Genomic DNA, 15640 nt, shown 5'->3' with positions numbered 1-15640 from the left:
AAGGAGTCAAGGCCACGCAAGGTATGGGCTGGCCAAGGGCGCCCTACAATCCCGGGGCATCCCAACCTCCAGAGAAGGTAGCAGGTGTCAGGGAGTCCAGAGGTTTAGGAGTAGGGGTCGAAAAGACCCGGGAAATGGGCGGAGGCTGGGAAGGTGTGCAGGTTGCTGGGCTGCCTCTGATTGTGGCTGAGCCTGAAGGGTCTACTTTTCTGCCCTGCTGGTCCGCGGAACCCTGGAATGGGGCGGCTTCCTGACCCTGACCCTCAAAGGACAGTGACCCGAGGGTGGGAGGGGAGAGAGGACAGCTAAAAGACATTTGAGTGTCGTGTACCCACAATCAGCCCTTAATTCCCTTCAGTTATTCAAGTTCGGGCCTGAACTGATTTGACCCCAACGCCCAGACCACTCGCCTAGGGCGACGCGACCACCAGTTGGGGGGTGCGTACCTGAGGGGGCGTGGCAGCTGCTGGCAGGCCGGGCTCGAAGGAGTTAAGCGCAGGCCCGGCCCAGCCCCGCCCCCGGCAGGCCGCGGAGCCTGAGCCCCAGCGGCGAAGCCGAGCAGCCGCTGCCGCCCGCCCGCCTCTGCCTGCGGGGAGTCAGCCCGCCTGTCCGGGCCCGGGAGCGCCGCCACCGCCGCCGCCGCCGCCCCGCCCAGATCCAGGCCCTGCGCAGAGCGGAGCGGCGTCCACCCCGGCCCGGCAAGCCGGCGCGGCGGGGGCGGGCCCGGGATCTCAGGCGGATCGTCCATTCCCGGGGCGGGAGCCGGAGCTCCGGCGCCCAGGATCGGGCTCGGCCCGCGCCCATGGAGAGCGCGGCCTGCCCGGGCCCCGGAGACCCTGCCATGTGAGGCGAGCCCGGGCTGGGGGCCCGGCCATGGCCGGAGAGCGGCCCCCACTGCGGGGCCCTGGGCCCGGGCCCGGAGAGGCGCCGGGGGAGGGCCCCCCGGGGCCGGGGGGCGCGGGCGGAGGCCCGGGCCGGGGCCGCCCCTCCTCCTACCGGGCTCTCCGCAGCGCCGTGTCCAGCCTGGCGCGCGTGGACGATTTCCACTGCGCGGAGAAGATCGGGGCCGGCTTCTTCTCTGAGGTCTACAAGGTAGGACGGGCGGAGAGGGCAGAGGGGCGGGGCCGAGCCTGAGACGGGAGCTGGAACTGGGGGCCCAGAGCGAGGGCGGCGGGCCCCCACTCAGGCTACCAGCGGGGCTGCCCGCGACTCGCTTGCTTCTGCCGTCCCCAGGTCCGGCACCGACAGTCAGGGCAAGTCATGGTGCTGAAGATGAACAGGCTGCCCAGTAACCGGGGAAACACGCTAAGGGAGGTGCAGCTGATGAACCGGCTCCGGCATCCCAACATCCTTAGGTGAGCGGCCTCAGCTGCTTGCTGGGAGGTGGCTGGAGGGAAACGTAAAGATCCCGCGGGAAAAGTGAAGACGACCGGAGCTCTAATAGGTTACCCTCACATCTTCCGCATCCTCTTCCAGGTTCATGGGGGTCTGTGTGCACCAGGGGCAACTGCACGCTCTCACGGAGGTGAGGATGGGCCAAGAAGGGGAAACACCCTCCCCCCCAAGGAGAGTAGGAGTCAGCGGGACAGGTGGATCTGCAAAGGGTTAAGGAGAGGCAGCAGGACCTCCTCCCAGGGGAGGTTTCCCTGAACTTCCCTTTAGACAAAACACATATAAGAGGTCTCAGCTGGTGCTATCCCTTATATCCCCCCTGGTTAGTGATGTCCCATAGAACTTTCTGCAGGGATGGAAATGTTTTATATCTGTGTTGTCTGATATAGTAGTCACTAGTCAGATGTGGCTAGAGGGCATTTGAAATGTGGCTAATGTGACTGAGAAACTGAATGTCTAGTTTTATTTAATTTTAATGATTTAAATTTAAATAGCTGTACATGGCTAAAAGGCTAGTGGCTACTATATTGGGCTGGGCAGTCCTAGAACATGATTGGGGGGCCCTAGAGCACAGACTGACCCTTCTGACCTTTTTGATCCTCCTGAGTGCTATGCCCCCTGGCTTATAAGTGGGGGACGTGGAGCACAGGCTGAAGCTTTAACATTCATTCCCCTTCTCCACCCCCATGACCTAGTACATGAATGGGGGGACCCTAGAACAGCTTCTCAGCTCCCCCGAGCCTCTATCCTGGCCTATCAGACTCCACCTGGCTCTGGACATTGCCCGTGGCCTACGATACCTGCATGCCAAAGGTGTATTCCACCGAGACCTTACATCCAAGGTAGGCTGGCCAGGTGGGTGGAGGCATGAAGGGGGATTGAGACTGTTAGATTGTAACTGGCCCATGGATGTTGGAACATGGATAATAGATATATTAGGATATTGAAATATATATTAGACATTTGGGCAAGGCATTGGAGAATATTGGGGGGCTGGGGTTGGGGAGAGTGCTTTGAGGGACTGAGTCTCACGCTGGGTTTGGAGCGATGGATGATATTAGAGAATCTGAGTGCACTGGAGAACTGGGAGATCAGAGAGGGTTGCGGTTATGCTCGAATCACAGGGCTTTGGGGTATGCGTGGGAAGACCAGAGAGCAGAAGGTGATGGTTGTATGGGGATGCTATATGTGTGTGTCAGAACTGTCTGGTCCGACGGGAAGACCAAGGCTTCACAGCTGTTGTGGGCGACTTCGGGCTGGCGGAAAAGATTCCTGTGTATAGGTGAGGTGAATGTCCCCGTCCCCCTAAACTTCCCAGAGGGTCCCAACCTAAATGAACTGTCTAGAATGCCAGGCCCTCAGGGACTTTTCCTTTGGGGTGGGATGGGGCTTCACCTCATCCGCTTTTGCTTGAGGAAGGTGCCTGAGTGGGATGTTTCTGACCACCGTGCCCCTGCCCCTGCAGGGAAGGGGCAAGGAAGGAGCCGTTGGCTGTGGTGGGTTCCCCATACTGGATGGCTCCGGAGGTATTGCGGGGTGAGCTGTATGATGAGAAGGTGAGACGTCAGCCCTTCAGATCACCAAGGCCTTCCACATACCCTTGAAATACTCTCACAAAGGCCCATCCCAAGGTCTTCAATAACCCTACCAGATATTCAGGAAGCCCTAAGGTCCCACTTGCCCCTCACAAGTACCCCCCAAAACATAAAAACTGTCAAGACTCTCCAACTCCCCCCCATATTTTTGGTATCTGGCCTACCTCCTCCTGACTTTATCTCTTACCCCCAGGCTGATGTATTTGCCTTTGGCATTGTCCTCTGTGAGCTCATCGCCCGAGTACCTGCAGACCCTGACTACCTACCCCGTACCGAGGTAAATGTGTCTGGGTTTGGAAAGGAAAAGTATCACCAGATGGGGTGGCTCATAACCAAGGAGGGTTTCCAGGAGTTTGGAGTCCTGAAGGAGAGCCCAAAGAAGACTGACTTGAAGGCTCTGCCTCTGCTGTCCCTACAGGATTTTGGCCTGGATGTGCCAGCTTTCCGAACCCTGGTGGGGGAAGACTGCCCACTGCCCTTCCTGCTCCTGGCCATCCATTGCTGCAGTGTAAGAGCCTCACTCGTCCACCCCACCCCTGAAACAGCTGCCCTTTGGATCCCAGGTGATGGGAGGAAAACTCGGGGACCCTTTTTCGGAGCACTTAGTGAAGCTGCCTCTGTCCCTACCCATCAGATGGAACCCAGTGCCCGTGCCCCCTTCACTGAAATCACCCAACACCTGGAATGGATCCTGGAGCAGCTGCCTGAGCCAGCCCCCCTCACCAAGGCTCCCCTGACACACAATCAGGGTAAGTGAGCATGACCTTGACCCAGCTGAGGTCCTCCTGCCTCTCTCCTGCTTAGAAATCAGGGAATTCTCTTGTAGAGACTGAGTATATTAGTTGAGAAGGCTAGGACGAGGGTTGTCTCAGAGAAGACAGGTTTTTAATGCTAGAGCCTGAGAGAGGGAAGTAAGGAAAGAAGTGAAAGGGAGCTGGATGTGACATCCCTCCCTTCCCAAATCATCCGGTGAGACTCCCTTTTCTAAGCTGTAGTCCCAGCAGCCTCCTAGAGAATAAAGGGGCCCTAGAGGCTATGATCAAATGCTGATAGCAGTGATCACAGACTTGTCTGTCTACAGGGTCTCTTCCAAGATGGGGTCCTTCTGCCACGCTTCCCAGGCCAGACCCCCGGCTCTCCCGAAGCCGGTCAGACCTCTTCCTGCCCCCATCACCAGGATCACCCCCCAACTGGGGGGACAATCTAACTCGAGTCAACCCTTTCTCACTACGGGAAGACCTCAGAGGTGGCAAGATTAAGCTCCTGGACACGCCCAGCAAGCCAGTCGCCCCCCTGCCCCTTGTACCACCATCACCGCTGTCCTCTACCCACCTGCCCTTGATGACTACTCCGGAGACCCTGGTCCAGCCCGGGACACCTGTCCGCCGCTGCCGCTCCCTACCCTCATCTCCTGAGCTCCCCCGACGTATGGAGACAGCACTGCCAGGTCCTGGCCCTCCCCCCGTGGGCCCCTCTGCTGAGGAGAGGATGGAATGTGAGGGCAGCAGCCCCGAGCCAGAACCCCCAGGACCAGCTCCCCAGCTGCCCCTGGCTGTGGCCACGGACAACTTCATCAGCACTTGTTCCTCTGCCTCCCAACCCTGGTCCCCCCGGTCAGGACCTCCCCTCAACAACAACCCCCCAGCTGTGGTAGTAAACTCCCCCCAAGGCTGGGCTGGGGAGCCCTGGAACAGGGCTCAGCATAGCCTGCCCCGGGCGGCAGCTCTGGAGCGGACAGAACCCTCGCCACCCCCTTCAGCTCCCCGGGAGCCCGATGAGGGGCTGCCCTGTCCTGGCTGCTGCCTCGGCCCCTTCAGCTTTGGCTTCCTGTCCATGTGCCCCCGCCCCACACCAGCTGTTGCCCGCTACCGCAACCTGAACTGTGAGGCAGGGAGCCTCCTCTGCCACCGAGGGCACCATGCCAAGCCACCCACGCCCAGCCTGCAGCTGCCTGGGGCACGTTCTTAACAGTGGGGCCTGTGGTCTCAGGCCTCCAACTTTGGCCTTCAGGACACCCTGTGAGGACAGAGCACAAATGCTGGACAGTGTCAGTCCCAGATGGGCTGACCAGACCTTCTCCCTATATAGGGGAGCATCAGCATGAACTTGAGAGACAGAGCACTTCCTGACCAACCCCCAGGCTCACTCTTCTGTGGGGATCCCTGAACCAGTCACAGCATTGCTGACACATGAGACTAACACGTGCAAATTATTTAAACGTATTTCAATAAAACTGCCTGGCTGGCTCCGGGCTGCCCCTATCCACTCAGCCCCGTGCGCCCTCCTCCCCTACTCCACTTTGCTGTGGGAGGTTCTTGGGGAGCCCAAAGTCCCTTCTAGAGGCTTCTTTGCCCTTTTCCTAGGGACAGTCCAGTTTCTGGGACAGAGTTTCAGGCAGGCAGCAGGCTGGTTAGAAGTATCAGGCATGGATCAGTCCTTGGCTGGGCACTGCCCAGGCAGAGTGAGGGAGCACTAGAGGGAGGTCATCATAGGGCCCGCAGTCTGCAGGTTAGGGATGAGGGGCACAGGCTCTTGTTGGCATGAGTATCTGGGAGAATAAAGCAGCAGTGAGCTCCACAGATGATTGTCACTGAGAACAGACCCCTCATCCAGCTCACCCCATCTCCTCCCCAGGGCTCTAGACAGCCACATCACCAGCCTCCCTTCAGCTAAAGGCCTTGCCTGCCCCTCTCTCCTCCCCAACCCTCCTTTACATTAGCAGACCAGGCCCCTGGAACCATGAACAGGACTGCCACTCCCAGGCACAAGTTTTCCCTCTGATCTCTGGGACCCTGCTCTGACTCCTTCTTCCCGGAGTCCTCCATGCCTCATCCCCATCCCTTGTACTTACCTAGTTCAGGTGCAAAGAGTGTTCCCCATCTGGATGCCTGAAGGCTGGCATCTCACAGATGCAGGGAAGACGATTTGAACAGTCCTCCTGCTGCAGTGGTGCCCAATATTTCATTTGTACCTTAGCACAGTTTGAGTTTTGTGTCCCAAGCCACCTTGAGCTTTGTATCCTAGACCTGTACAGTGGTGAAGTAGAACCAGAGTAAGCTCTGGACCCCTCCTTCCCATTCTCCCTTCTCCATTTGCCCTTGGATAAAGCCTCACCCAAGTCCTAACTCACCCCACCCACCGAGACACTGGCCACACCTGAGTGTGGCTCTGGGTCCAATGGCTGGACTCCAACCAGAAGAGGCTTTAGGACCAGGGAGGAAAAAGTCATCCAAGGTCTTAAAGTTGAAAACTCCAGTTAGGGAACATGGGAGGTGGCCACCCTGCTTCAGGGTTCCTGGGGTTGATCTTCCTAAAGTTACCCCACTTCTCCCTTGTCCTCTTCTGTAGTGCCCCGTGGGGTCCCAGCTGAGAAAGTACAACCTCAGTTTGGGCAATTTAGCCAAAGGATGGGAAGTTAGGTTAGGGTACCAGGATTCTTCATCAACTGTGAAGCCCACACTAAATCCTCAGCTTTTGATAGAAAATGAGAAAAAGATGGCATAAGTTCCAACCTGGTAATTATTCCCCCAAAAATTGTATGTACCAGGGACTGCTAGGTACTGGGGATAGAATAGAGGACAGGACTGCACGAAACCGTTATTAATCAAATAGAGGAAACGAACAAAAGGACAATTGCAATATTGATTCATGAAAGATTTTTGGGAGCAGGATCTGGGAAGGAAATATCTTTACTGTGCCCTTAGGAAGGGAATATGGAGTTGAAATTACCCAAAAGTCCTGACAAACTTACTCACTGACTGGTGTGCCGTCAATCCACTTCCAGTTCTTATCTAAACTGAGGCCAATCCAACATGACTCAAATAGATTACCATCTGATGTCAACAGATTTATGATTTCTCTGGAGTCAGATCTCTGAGGGGAGATTCAGAGAGACATGAGGTGTGTGGAGAACACTGAGAAATAGGGAAGAAAATGAACACCCTAGGGAGGCCTATGAGCTTTGGCAAGAAGGCTTGTCCCTGCATCTTTCAAGTGTCCACCCTGCAGGTGCAAGCTCACCCTGTAGTTCACCTCCCAGCTGGGGAAGAATCTCTGCCACCCTTTGGAAGGGGGCCATCTGGTGGGCTATTCTAATCACAGGGAACCCATCCCTACAATCCAGCCTACCAGGTATGAGATGCCTCTCCCTGAGAGGCCATGAGAGTCGAACCTGCTAAGTAGCCCAGAGAGCTGACTGAAAAGCTGGGATGAGAAACAGGTTAAAGTAGAGATGGTTCATAAATTCAACTCTCACGCCAACTCTTATCAGTTAGTAGGGGCCACCTGGAGCACTGTGTTGAGAAGATGCACAGGCTGTTCTCCAAGTTCAGAGGTAAAGAGCATTGTGATTGATTATCAATATCTGCATGGAAAAGAAATGGGAATCCCGGCACGCATGCCATGTGTGCACTGCCATTTCTGATTTGAGGATGTATGTCCCTTCACCTACCAGACCCAAATATAGTCTGTGAATAAGAGTATTCTTACTGAAGAATAATACTGAGATTGAAGATCTTTCAATACGGCCAGATCTGAGGACAGGGATTTACAGTGCTTTCGGCTGTCCTCCCAACTTTTTTGAGTAGGTGAGAAGTAAAAGCAGCTTTTCCTCTTCTGTATCCATCCCACAGGGCAGCAGTTTTCTAAAAAAAAAAAAAAACAAAGAGTGTGACACCACTTTACAGACCCAGGAGGAAGGTCTCAGCACTGTCTTTGGATGAAAGTGACCACTCAGCAGCAATCCGGTTGCTAACAGTATTCCCCTGGGTCTAAATTCAGTGCCTTTATTGACTCCCAGTCCTTGACCTTGGCTCTCTTTTGCCTGCCCTGGAAATGTCACACCTGTGTATACTTAGTAGAAAGCTTTACGTTCAACAACATTACTGTCTAACAATCTGGAAGGTTTATTCCAATAGGACTGGTGTTGTAGTCCCAATTTCTGACCAATTACAGTCCCACCACCACCCCCAATTTTGGCTAACCTCACCTAGGCCCCCCATAATTGTTCATTAGCCTCTAATTCATCTTACTAGCTCCCTAAAGCATCCCCCACTGCATATGCAGAACTTTTCCCACACTCCTCAAGCCAACCACCTCCTTCCCTCTCCACTCTTCCACAAGCAACTAGTTCCTATTTTACCAAAATTGTCAGACTCCTGATGTGAGCTCTATTTCCCTCAAAATTTTTGTCTCTCCTCTGTTCCTCTTTTCCTGATTATCCATAATAAACATCCCTCTCTTCTTTTTAATGTCAGCCACACCCCAATCTGTGCTCCTGATCCCAACCCCACCCAACTCTCTTCCAACACGTGTTCAATGAGTCCTACCTTCATCACTCAGATCATTCCCTTTCCACTAGCTCCCTCTCTTCTGCCTACATTTCCATGTGCAAGGTGGGCAGTTGAGTTCATCCAGGGTTGCAAATTTGCCATTCAGGTGCACCAGAAGGATGATGGAACCAAAGAATGGTTGAAGTGATGGACTCCAGAATCCAATAGATAGGGAGAGAAGCAAGGACAGGAGAGGACTGATGGGGAGCGAGGTAGAAGGGGAGTTAGTGGGTTGGAAGCCTGGGTGAGGTTGAAGAAGTATGGGGAAATTGTGGGGAAGGGTGGGCAGTTGTGATCAGAGTGGAAGTCTGAAACCATCCTTTCAGCAGAAGAGTCATTTCACATGCTGAGGCCCAGGGGGCAGCAGTGGGAATGGGTGGCAGCACTGACATGGAAGTGAGGATAAGGAGGTTAAGGAACTGAGGGTTGGGGGTGTCTTCATATAATCTTGCTGTCCCAAGCCTGGGGGAACATCCAGGTGCCCCCTGAGCTAGATAGAGACTAACCCTGACCATAGATATTCAATTCATAAACATTCCAGTCCTCTTCTAGGCACCCTGTCTAGAACCCCAGCCTGCTTTGGCACAGCCTTTCCCCTTTTATGTATCCCCCTTTCCCATCCCCACACACTGGATGGTCTCCTGCTTTCAAAATGGGCAAACACCCCACCCCAGTTCCCTAAACCACAATACCCCACCCATGTCGTTGTGAGTGGCACCCATGCATGAGAGCATCCATTTCCTTGCCCCTCTACTAGATTGCACCTCATCAATCAGTAATTCTTAAACTTTGTGTGGGGGAAGGTGTCTCAGATGTATTGAGAATCTAAAGCTATATATCCTCTCTTTAGAAATATCTGCAAAAAATTAAATAAGTTATAGAAAATAAAAATGTGCAAACAACCGATTTCACATCCAAATTCAGGGGGTGCCCAGGCCCTTGACACAGACTTCACTCCAGACACCTGAGTTCACCATGCTGCTTTGGACAGTGTGGTTTGGATTGTTGGCTGCCACCCTCCCCTCCTCCACAGGGTCTGCCTTAGAGCTGGGTGAGTCCCCCTCAATCCGGTGTGCAGCTTCAGCCTTCTTCCTGCACGGCTCAAGTCAGCCACCACTCTGGTTCACTACTTCATTTCCCCAACAACTCATTGGCTCCCTGATACATAGATAGATCTCCCATCACTAGTGTCTCCTCTCGTCAATCCATGCCTCACAGCAGTCCCCTCTCAGCTCTCCCCAGAGCAGGTACCTGGTGAGGAACATTTGAAGAAAGGCTTCAGTGTGTCCTGCATGTTGCTCAGCCTCTGCTCCAGGGTGCTCCTCTGCCTCTCCTCCCTTTGCAAGTTCTCCTCTGTCTTCTCCTTGTCGGACTGGCAGGCCTGTAACTGCCCTTCAGCAGCCTGGCGACGCCCTTGTTCACCCTGTAGTGCTTTCTGACTCTGGGCCAGCTCCCTCCTGGACCCTTGCAGCTCCTCTTCCCTCTTCCCCTCCTGGGTTATCTTCCGGTGGAGCTGCTGGCGCAGGCTGCTGTTAGTGGCTTCCAGAACGCTGTCCATCTGCTGGAGCTGCTGAGACACCTGCAGATCTGTTTGGCCATAAAGAGTGATTTGGAGGGCATCTTCACCAGACACGTCCTGCGCCCCTGAGACTTCAGCATCAGCCCTTTCACTGCTTCTTGCAACTTTTTGCACAATGAGCTGAAATACAAGATCTGACTGCCTAAAGCTTAAGGAGGTACTGCATAAGGTAAGGACAATTTAGGAGGAGGACAACGCGCTGGAAACCAGACCAAAAGCTAAGAGTTTGGTGGGAGCCACTGTGGGCTCTGCTGAGGAAGGGTGGCTGTGGAGGGGAGCAGGGGAAATGTTGTTTGGGGGTAAGTGGGACGTGGGGGCAACCATACTCACAGCGCATGCCCAGGCAGATAGCGGCCACCGCTAACATCAGGCAGGTGAGGAGCAGGCCAAGGAGAAGGAGGTGCATGTAGGCTGCACAGCCTTAGGGAGCGAGTGGAATGAGGGGCAGTCAGTCCCAAAAAAGAATGTATAGACTGAGGGGATGGGCGGAGGGGATTCACGACGAAAAAGCACTCCTAACAGGACGGTAGTGCAGGGCTGAGGAGGGCAGGCAAGGCTGGCTTTGTGGGGCAGTGGGAGCATTTCACAGGTAGGGGATGGAGGTGTTTCAGAGTAAAGGTTGGGGGTTGTCAAACAGAGAGGGGGGAAGGAGAGGCACGTGAACTGGGGCCTTGAACGAGTCTCAGTCGACATATTGGAATGATCAGTAGGGGATGGGGTGGAAGGGGCACCGAGAGGGGTCGCGGTGCCCCCTAGGCGTCGAAAGACCTGCACCCGGGCCCCCTCCCGGGCCAGGCCTGCGCCCTGCGGGCCAGCCCACCTCTGCGCTGCCCCGCGTGAGCACGTCCCTCCCAGCCATCCTCGCCAGGAGTCCCGGCGTCTCCGCGGCGGGGAGAGGCCCAGAAGGGGAACTGGCCTTCCGCGGCCCAGGGAGATCGTGACCACGCAGCGTGTGGACCCGGACGCCACTCACAGGGGAGAACCCGCCCAGCAGCTGCTGACGTTACGGTGCTCCAGGCCGCGGGTGGCTGCTCCGGCTTGACCTCTGCAGATTGGGAGGGGCTCCAGTTGGAACATGGGAAGCACCGGGAAATGCCCCTTCTGCCCCCTCCCCACCCTACCACCACGCTGAGCCCCCGTCCGTCCTATGTTGACCCCTACAATTCGTCTGGGACACCCTCATCCCTCGCGGGACTTCCTTATCTCTCCCTGAACTCTTCTCCCTCCTGGGACTGGCCTTGCCTTTTCTCCAGGGACCCCTCATCTCCCCCGCTAAAAATAAACAAAACAAGTTGCTGTGAAGTCGATTCCAACTCATAGTGATCCTATACGACAAAGTAGACCTGTCCCATAGGGTTTCCAAAGAGCAGCTGGTGGATTCGAACTGCCAACCCTTTGGTTAGAAGCCAATCTCTTAGGCTTCACATCTCCCCACTAGGTCTCATTTTACCCTTCCTGCCCTCTTATCTGTCCACCCCAAGCCCTCTCCCTGGGATTGCTCCCATCCCTCTCCTGTACCCTCTCAACTCTCTGTGACTCCCATTAGAACTCCTCTCCCCGAAGCACTGCCCCCATGCCTCCTCGGAGCCCTTACCTCCCCACTGGGCTCTCCCACCTTGCCCTTGGCATCTTGATTCTTCCCCTGGCTCCCGTTTACCCGGTTCTCATTCTTCTCTTTCCTTAGACACCTCTCCTTTCCCCAAGGGTGTTGTCTTCTCCGGCTCAAGACACAGCCACCCAAACACACGTCCCCTGTGCACTCCATACCTGCTTTGTCCCTAGGCCCAGGGGGAGCCATGCCCCCTGGCCACTCTGGAGCTGAGGGCACTTGTACATTCTCATAGGTGAGCTCCCCATTCTCATAATCCTCTGTGTCTGGAGAGGAAAGGGACCAAGGTGGGAATCAGGAGGTGGGGTCCTGAAGGAGGAGGGGATGCAGGCAGAATCAAGGAGATTCATCCACCCTTACCCTGTTCTAGCCGGGTGGAGATGCTCTTCTTCAGGGGTGCCTTCACAAACCGAAGGTCTGCATAAGTGATGGCCTCAGCCATGATCCTGAGCCCCTCTGCACCCACCCGTTTTGCCCCCTCTTCCACTGGTCCCAACACTGCTTGCCACTCTCCTCTCTGTCTTTATACTCTTAGGCTTTGTGTTCCCTCTGTGACTACACACATAATCGTTTTGCCCTGTGACTTCCAGTTACAAAAGAGGAAGGTGTGAGCAAGTCTCTACCAGATGGGTTCAGTGAAGCAGAAGGCATCCCTGGGCCCAGGACAGGGGGGCAGAGGAGGGGAGATTGAGGTCCAGAGTCTTGGAGTAGGAGCTGGGGGTGTCCAGGCCACTACTTGGGCTGGACCATGTCCTGCCTGTGTCCCCCTTCATGCATCCTAGACCCACTTCAGTGATGCTGGGTTCCAAACACCTGTCCTCCTGACTGGCTTCCCTGATTGCCCCCCTCCATTCCTGCCTGCCCTATCCACTGGGGCTTATGGGTGTGTAGTCAGAGCAATTCTGTAGCCAACTGACCTCAGAGGATTTCAGTCACTGCTCCAGGGTGGGGCTCCATTGCCCCCATCAGATCGTGGGTACTAGTGTGGATCCCAGAAAACCTGGTGGTGTAGTAGTTAAGAACTATAGCCGCTAACCAAAAGGTCGGCAGCTCAAATCCACCAGGCGCTCCTTGGAAACCCTATGGGGCAGTTCTGCTTTGACCTGTAGAGTATGGGAACTGATTTTGAATGGGTAGTGTGGATCCCTAGCTTCCCACCATCCTGGGGTTTCCAGCAGGTTCTTAGAAAGGGGTCCCCTGATGTGTTGGATCCCTAGGTGGGCTCGTCTCTTCTATAGCTTGGGGGCTTTCAGGGTGGGCCCAGCTCCCCTCCTGCTATACCCCACAGAGTTGCTGAGGAATCCCTCCTCCCTGTCACAGGGAGGTTCTCACTCAAAAGTCCTTTCTGGGAATGCCACAGCCCTTCTGGAGGGTGTAGGTGACTTAGGACCAAACTGTTTCTCCTCTGCAGACACCCCCAGAGTTCCTCTTCAGAGATTTCCCTTCCCCCCTCCACCCTTGTTACCCTCTTGTGATCAGTCAGCCCTTCCTCTCCCCATCCTGCCCCTGCCAGCCTCGTGACATCCTCTTTCCCTACAGCCAAACAGTCGTGCAGGACCTAGAAGGTGGAGCACAGGAGGCAGAGGCCCAGGAATAGGCCTGGGCTGCGGGTGAGGATGAGGGACCCCACAGGGACCTTAGCACTGGCAGTCTCACAGCTTGTGCAGTGGAGAGGCCTTCTCTACACCCCTGGGGGGTGCCAGGGATCAGGGGAGCTGCCTAGGGGTTAGACAAAGAAAGGAAGCAGGGCCAGGAGCTTAGCATGCAGACTCTTGGCCAGCCAAGATTTTTATATGTTCTTGTTTTGGTTTTGCTCTTAATTTCCTAGTAAAGTTCTTCCTGAAAAACAAGTCCCAACATTGGCCTTTCACACCCAGCCCAGAGGAAGAAGGAGCATTTGGCAAAGTGGAGAAGGGCCCAGTGGCTGAGAGGCACTAATAGAAGGTCCCTTCATAGAAGGGGAGGGCTTGACTGATGGAGGACAGAGGGAAACCCAGGGAGGGGAGAGGGGGGCTGCTGAGCAAGGGTGCCTGGAGATGCTCCCTAACATTCTTTTGCTCCTATACAGAACCCCAAAAGGGCCTACTTCTGAGAGTTGGAAGGGACTGGGGCAAGACAAGGTATGGAGGTGGGGAAAAACCCACCCCCCAGTGGGTGACATCCGCCCCCTCAGAAACCCCTTCTGCAGCTGTGGGGAGGAAAAAGGAAGGGGAAAGAGGTCCTCACCGCAGTTTAACAGCTTTTATTGTATGATTGGTGGTGTGTAGCATGGTGCTATGATGGGCCCCATCCCCAAGAACATGCCCACTGAGGCGCCTGAGTAATGTGTCTGAGGACAGACAGATAAATGTGTGTGTGCACACACGCGTCCAGGCCTTTGCTGTCTGTTCCCGGGGTGTCTGTGTGAGGTGAGCATCCCTGTCAAAGCTGGTCTGGAGGATTAAACACAGAGGACTCTGGGGGACAAAGGGTGTCTGTGGTAGCTGTTTTTTCTCTTTTTCCTAGGGCAGGGAATGATGGGCCATTTTAAGAAAAGTCTTAAAAGGTCATGGTGACAGGTTCTACAAATATTACCTTTTTAAGGTTCACTGTTCCCTGAGGTGTCCCTGCAGCTGTTAACCATCCCTGCTTGGTTGAGGTTTCCAACAACCCACCTGGGCACCCTGCCAGGGCCTCCCCCAGATAACAGTACGTGTTGGTGACTCCCTGGGGACCTCAGTGGCCTGTGAGAGTGAGTGGGGGCATATAGAGCAGCTGGTGGCACGATGGGTGGGGGCAGTCAGTGCACTTGTATCTGTGGTGTAGGCGGTGGGGGTGTAGGCAGTGTGTGTACCAACTGCAAGAACACTTGTGGGAATCCCATAAACTGTGGATAATGTCCCAGTTTTCAGGACTGATACATTTGGTGAACATGACCTGGATGCCAGGTAAAATGCCAAGACCGAGGCTCCCAGGGTACGCTCTGAAAAAGAATCAGGGGACGTGCTGCCTAACTGGCCCTTGGAGAGGCTTAAGAAGGGAGGGTACTCAAATGGATTTAGGATGAGTTAAACTCCATACACAGCCCCGGGGCAGGAGATGGCCTTGGAAGTCTTAACCAGGCTTGGCCTCTGTTTCTCTCCTCTTTGGTCATTTTGGTGATGGTTGCATGTCTTCTCATGAGATCCTGCATTCCATTACATCTTAGACACAATGCCTTCTTTTGTGAATAGATGTATAAGCAGGATTCTTCCCCATATGTGCCACATAGGATCTTTGCAAAATTGACATTCACGTTTCTTTTGAGGCTGGACACCTGTAACATCAAGCCATATCCCTACTGCCCAACTGTCAGAGTCACCCAGGAACTTTTAAGAGTTGAGGGCAAGTGCTTCACACCTCAGCATTTCCAGGACCATAATATCATCGTCTGAGACCCTAGAGGACAAACACCAAAGCCCCTTTCCTGCCCTCACCTGGCCTCTCCACTGCTTATTACGGGGAACAGGGTGTTAAGGTAGGCAAAAGGAGAGGGCCCAACAGTAACGGCGTCCAGAAAGAATTTTTAGTGTGGAAAGGGGCTCATCTTGGTAAAGCCCAGCCAACATTAGGAAGTCAGGAATGTCTCCTAAAACTCTAAAAGTCAGACTGTCTCTGTCTAACTCCAATCTAATCACATGAGTCCTTGAAAGGGAGCATCTGTAGGAAGAGAGAGATTCCATGATAGAAGAATTAGAGAGCTGCAACATGAAAAGGACTCAACCAGCCCATTGCTGGCTTTGAAGATGGAGGAAGGAGGCCAGGAGCCAAGGAATGCAGGCAGTCTCTAGAAGGTGGAAAAGGCAAGAAAATGGGCTCTCCCCTATAGCCCCCAGAAAGGAACATAGCCCTGCAAACACCTTAATTTTAGCCCAATGAGACCTATATTGGACTTCTGGCCTCCAGAACTGTGAGATAGTAAATTTGCATTGTTTAAGCCACTAAGTTTGTGGTATTTCATCACAACAGCAATAGGAAACAAAATACACAAATGTTTGCTAAGCTTCCTGAACTGTGGAGGAAGCATGATGTAATGGAAAGAGCACATTACTGGGGGTAAAGAAGCCAGTCACAATTTCCAAGGTTTTCATCAGTAAAATATGGATGGTTTAGACAA

At 54.4% G+C, this 15640-nt stretch overlaps 2 protein-coding genes across 4 annotated transcripts in view; one reads left to right on the top strand and one right to left on the bottom strand.

Moving 5' to 3' along the window:
* Positions 1-858: 858 nt before the first annotated feature.
* The window catches only part of TESK1 (testis associated actin remodelling kinase 1), a 28307-nt gene continuing 13525 nt past the window's right edge, over positions 859-15640 (top strand). The window contains exons 1-10 of the mRNA XM_003407298.4: positions 859-1092; positions 1234-1355; positions 1477-1525; positions 2088-2234; positions 2592-2674; positions 2858-2948; positions 3181-3264; positions 3406-3495; positions 3622-3736; positions 4069-15640. The exon at positions 4069-15640 is cut by the window's right edge and continues 13525 nt beyond it. Coding sequence (XP_003407346.1) covers positions 874-1092; positions 1234-1355; positions 1477-1525; positions 2088-2234; positions 2592-2674; positions 2858-2948; positions 3181-3264; positions 3406-3495; positions 3622-3736; positions 4069-4955 — 1887 coding nt within the window. The 5' untranslated portion in view covers positions 859-873 and the 3' untranslated portion in view covers positions 4956-15640. The remainder of the gene's footprint in view (positions 1093-1233; positions 1356-1476; positions 1526-2087; positions 2235-2591; positions 2675-2857; positions 2949-3180; positions 3265-3405; positions 3496-3621; positions 3737-4068) is intronic.
* Positions 2821-12068, bottom strand: CD72 (CD72 molecule). 3 transcript variants are annotated; one of them, XM_064291752.1, is made up of 9 exons: positions 11866-12068; positions 11664-11771; positions 10870-10941; positions 10227-10316; positions 9569-9904; positions 7476-7630; positions 6739-6860; positions 5839-6013; positions 2821-2933 (listed from the first exon to the last, which is right to left on the bottom strand). In XM_064291752.1, the coding sequence occupies exons 1-8, from the start codon at positions 11945-11947 to the stop codon at positions 5839-5841; spliced, it is 1140 nt and encodes a 379-aa protein (XP_064147822.1). In that variant the 5' UTR covers positions 11948-12068; the 3' UTR covers positions 2821-2933. The 3 variants fall into 3 exon arrangements, with proteins under 3 accessions (XP_064147822.1, XP_023400928.2, XP_023400927.2); XM_023545159.2 differs by lacking the exon at positions 2821-2933 and adding an exon at positions 5220-5535; XM_023545160.2 differs by lacking the exons at positions 2821-2933; positions 10227-10316 and adding an exon at positions 5219-5535.

This window comes from Loxodonta africana, chromosome 9 (assembly GCF_030014295.1).
Source record: "Loxodonta africana isolate mLoxAfr1 chromosome 9, mLoxAfr1.hap2, whole genome shotgun sequence".
Lineage (NCBI taxonomy): Eukaryota > Metazoa > Chordata > Mammalia > Proboscidea > Elephantidae > Loxodonta > Loxodonta africana.
Note: the sequence above shows the minus strand (reverse complement) of the source record. Positions and strands in the feature narration are given on the sequence as shown.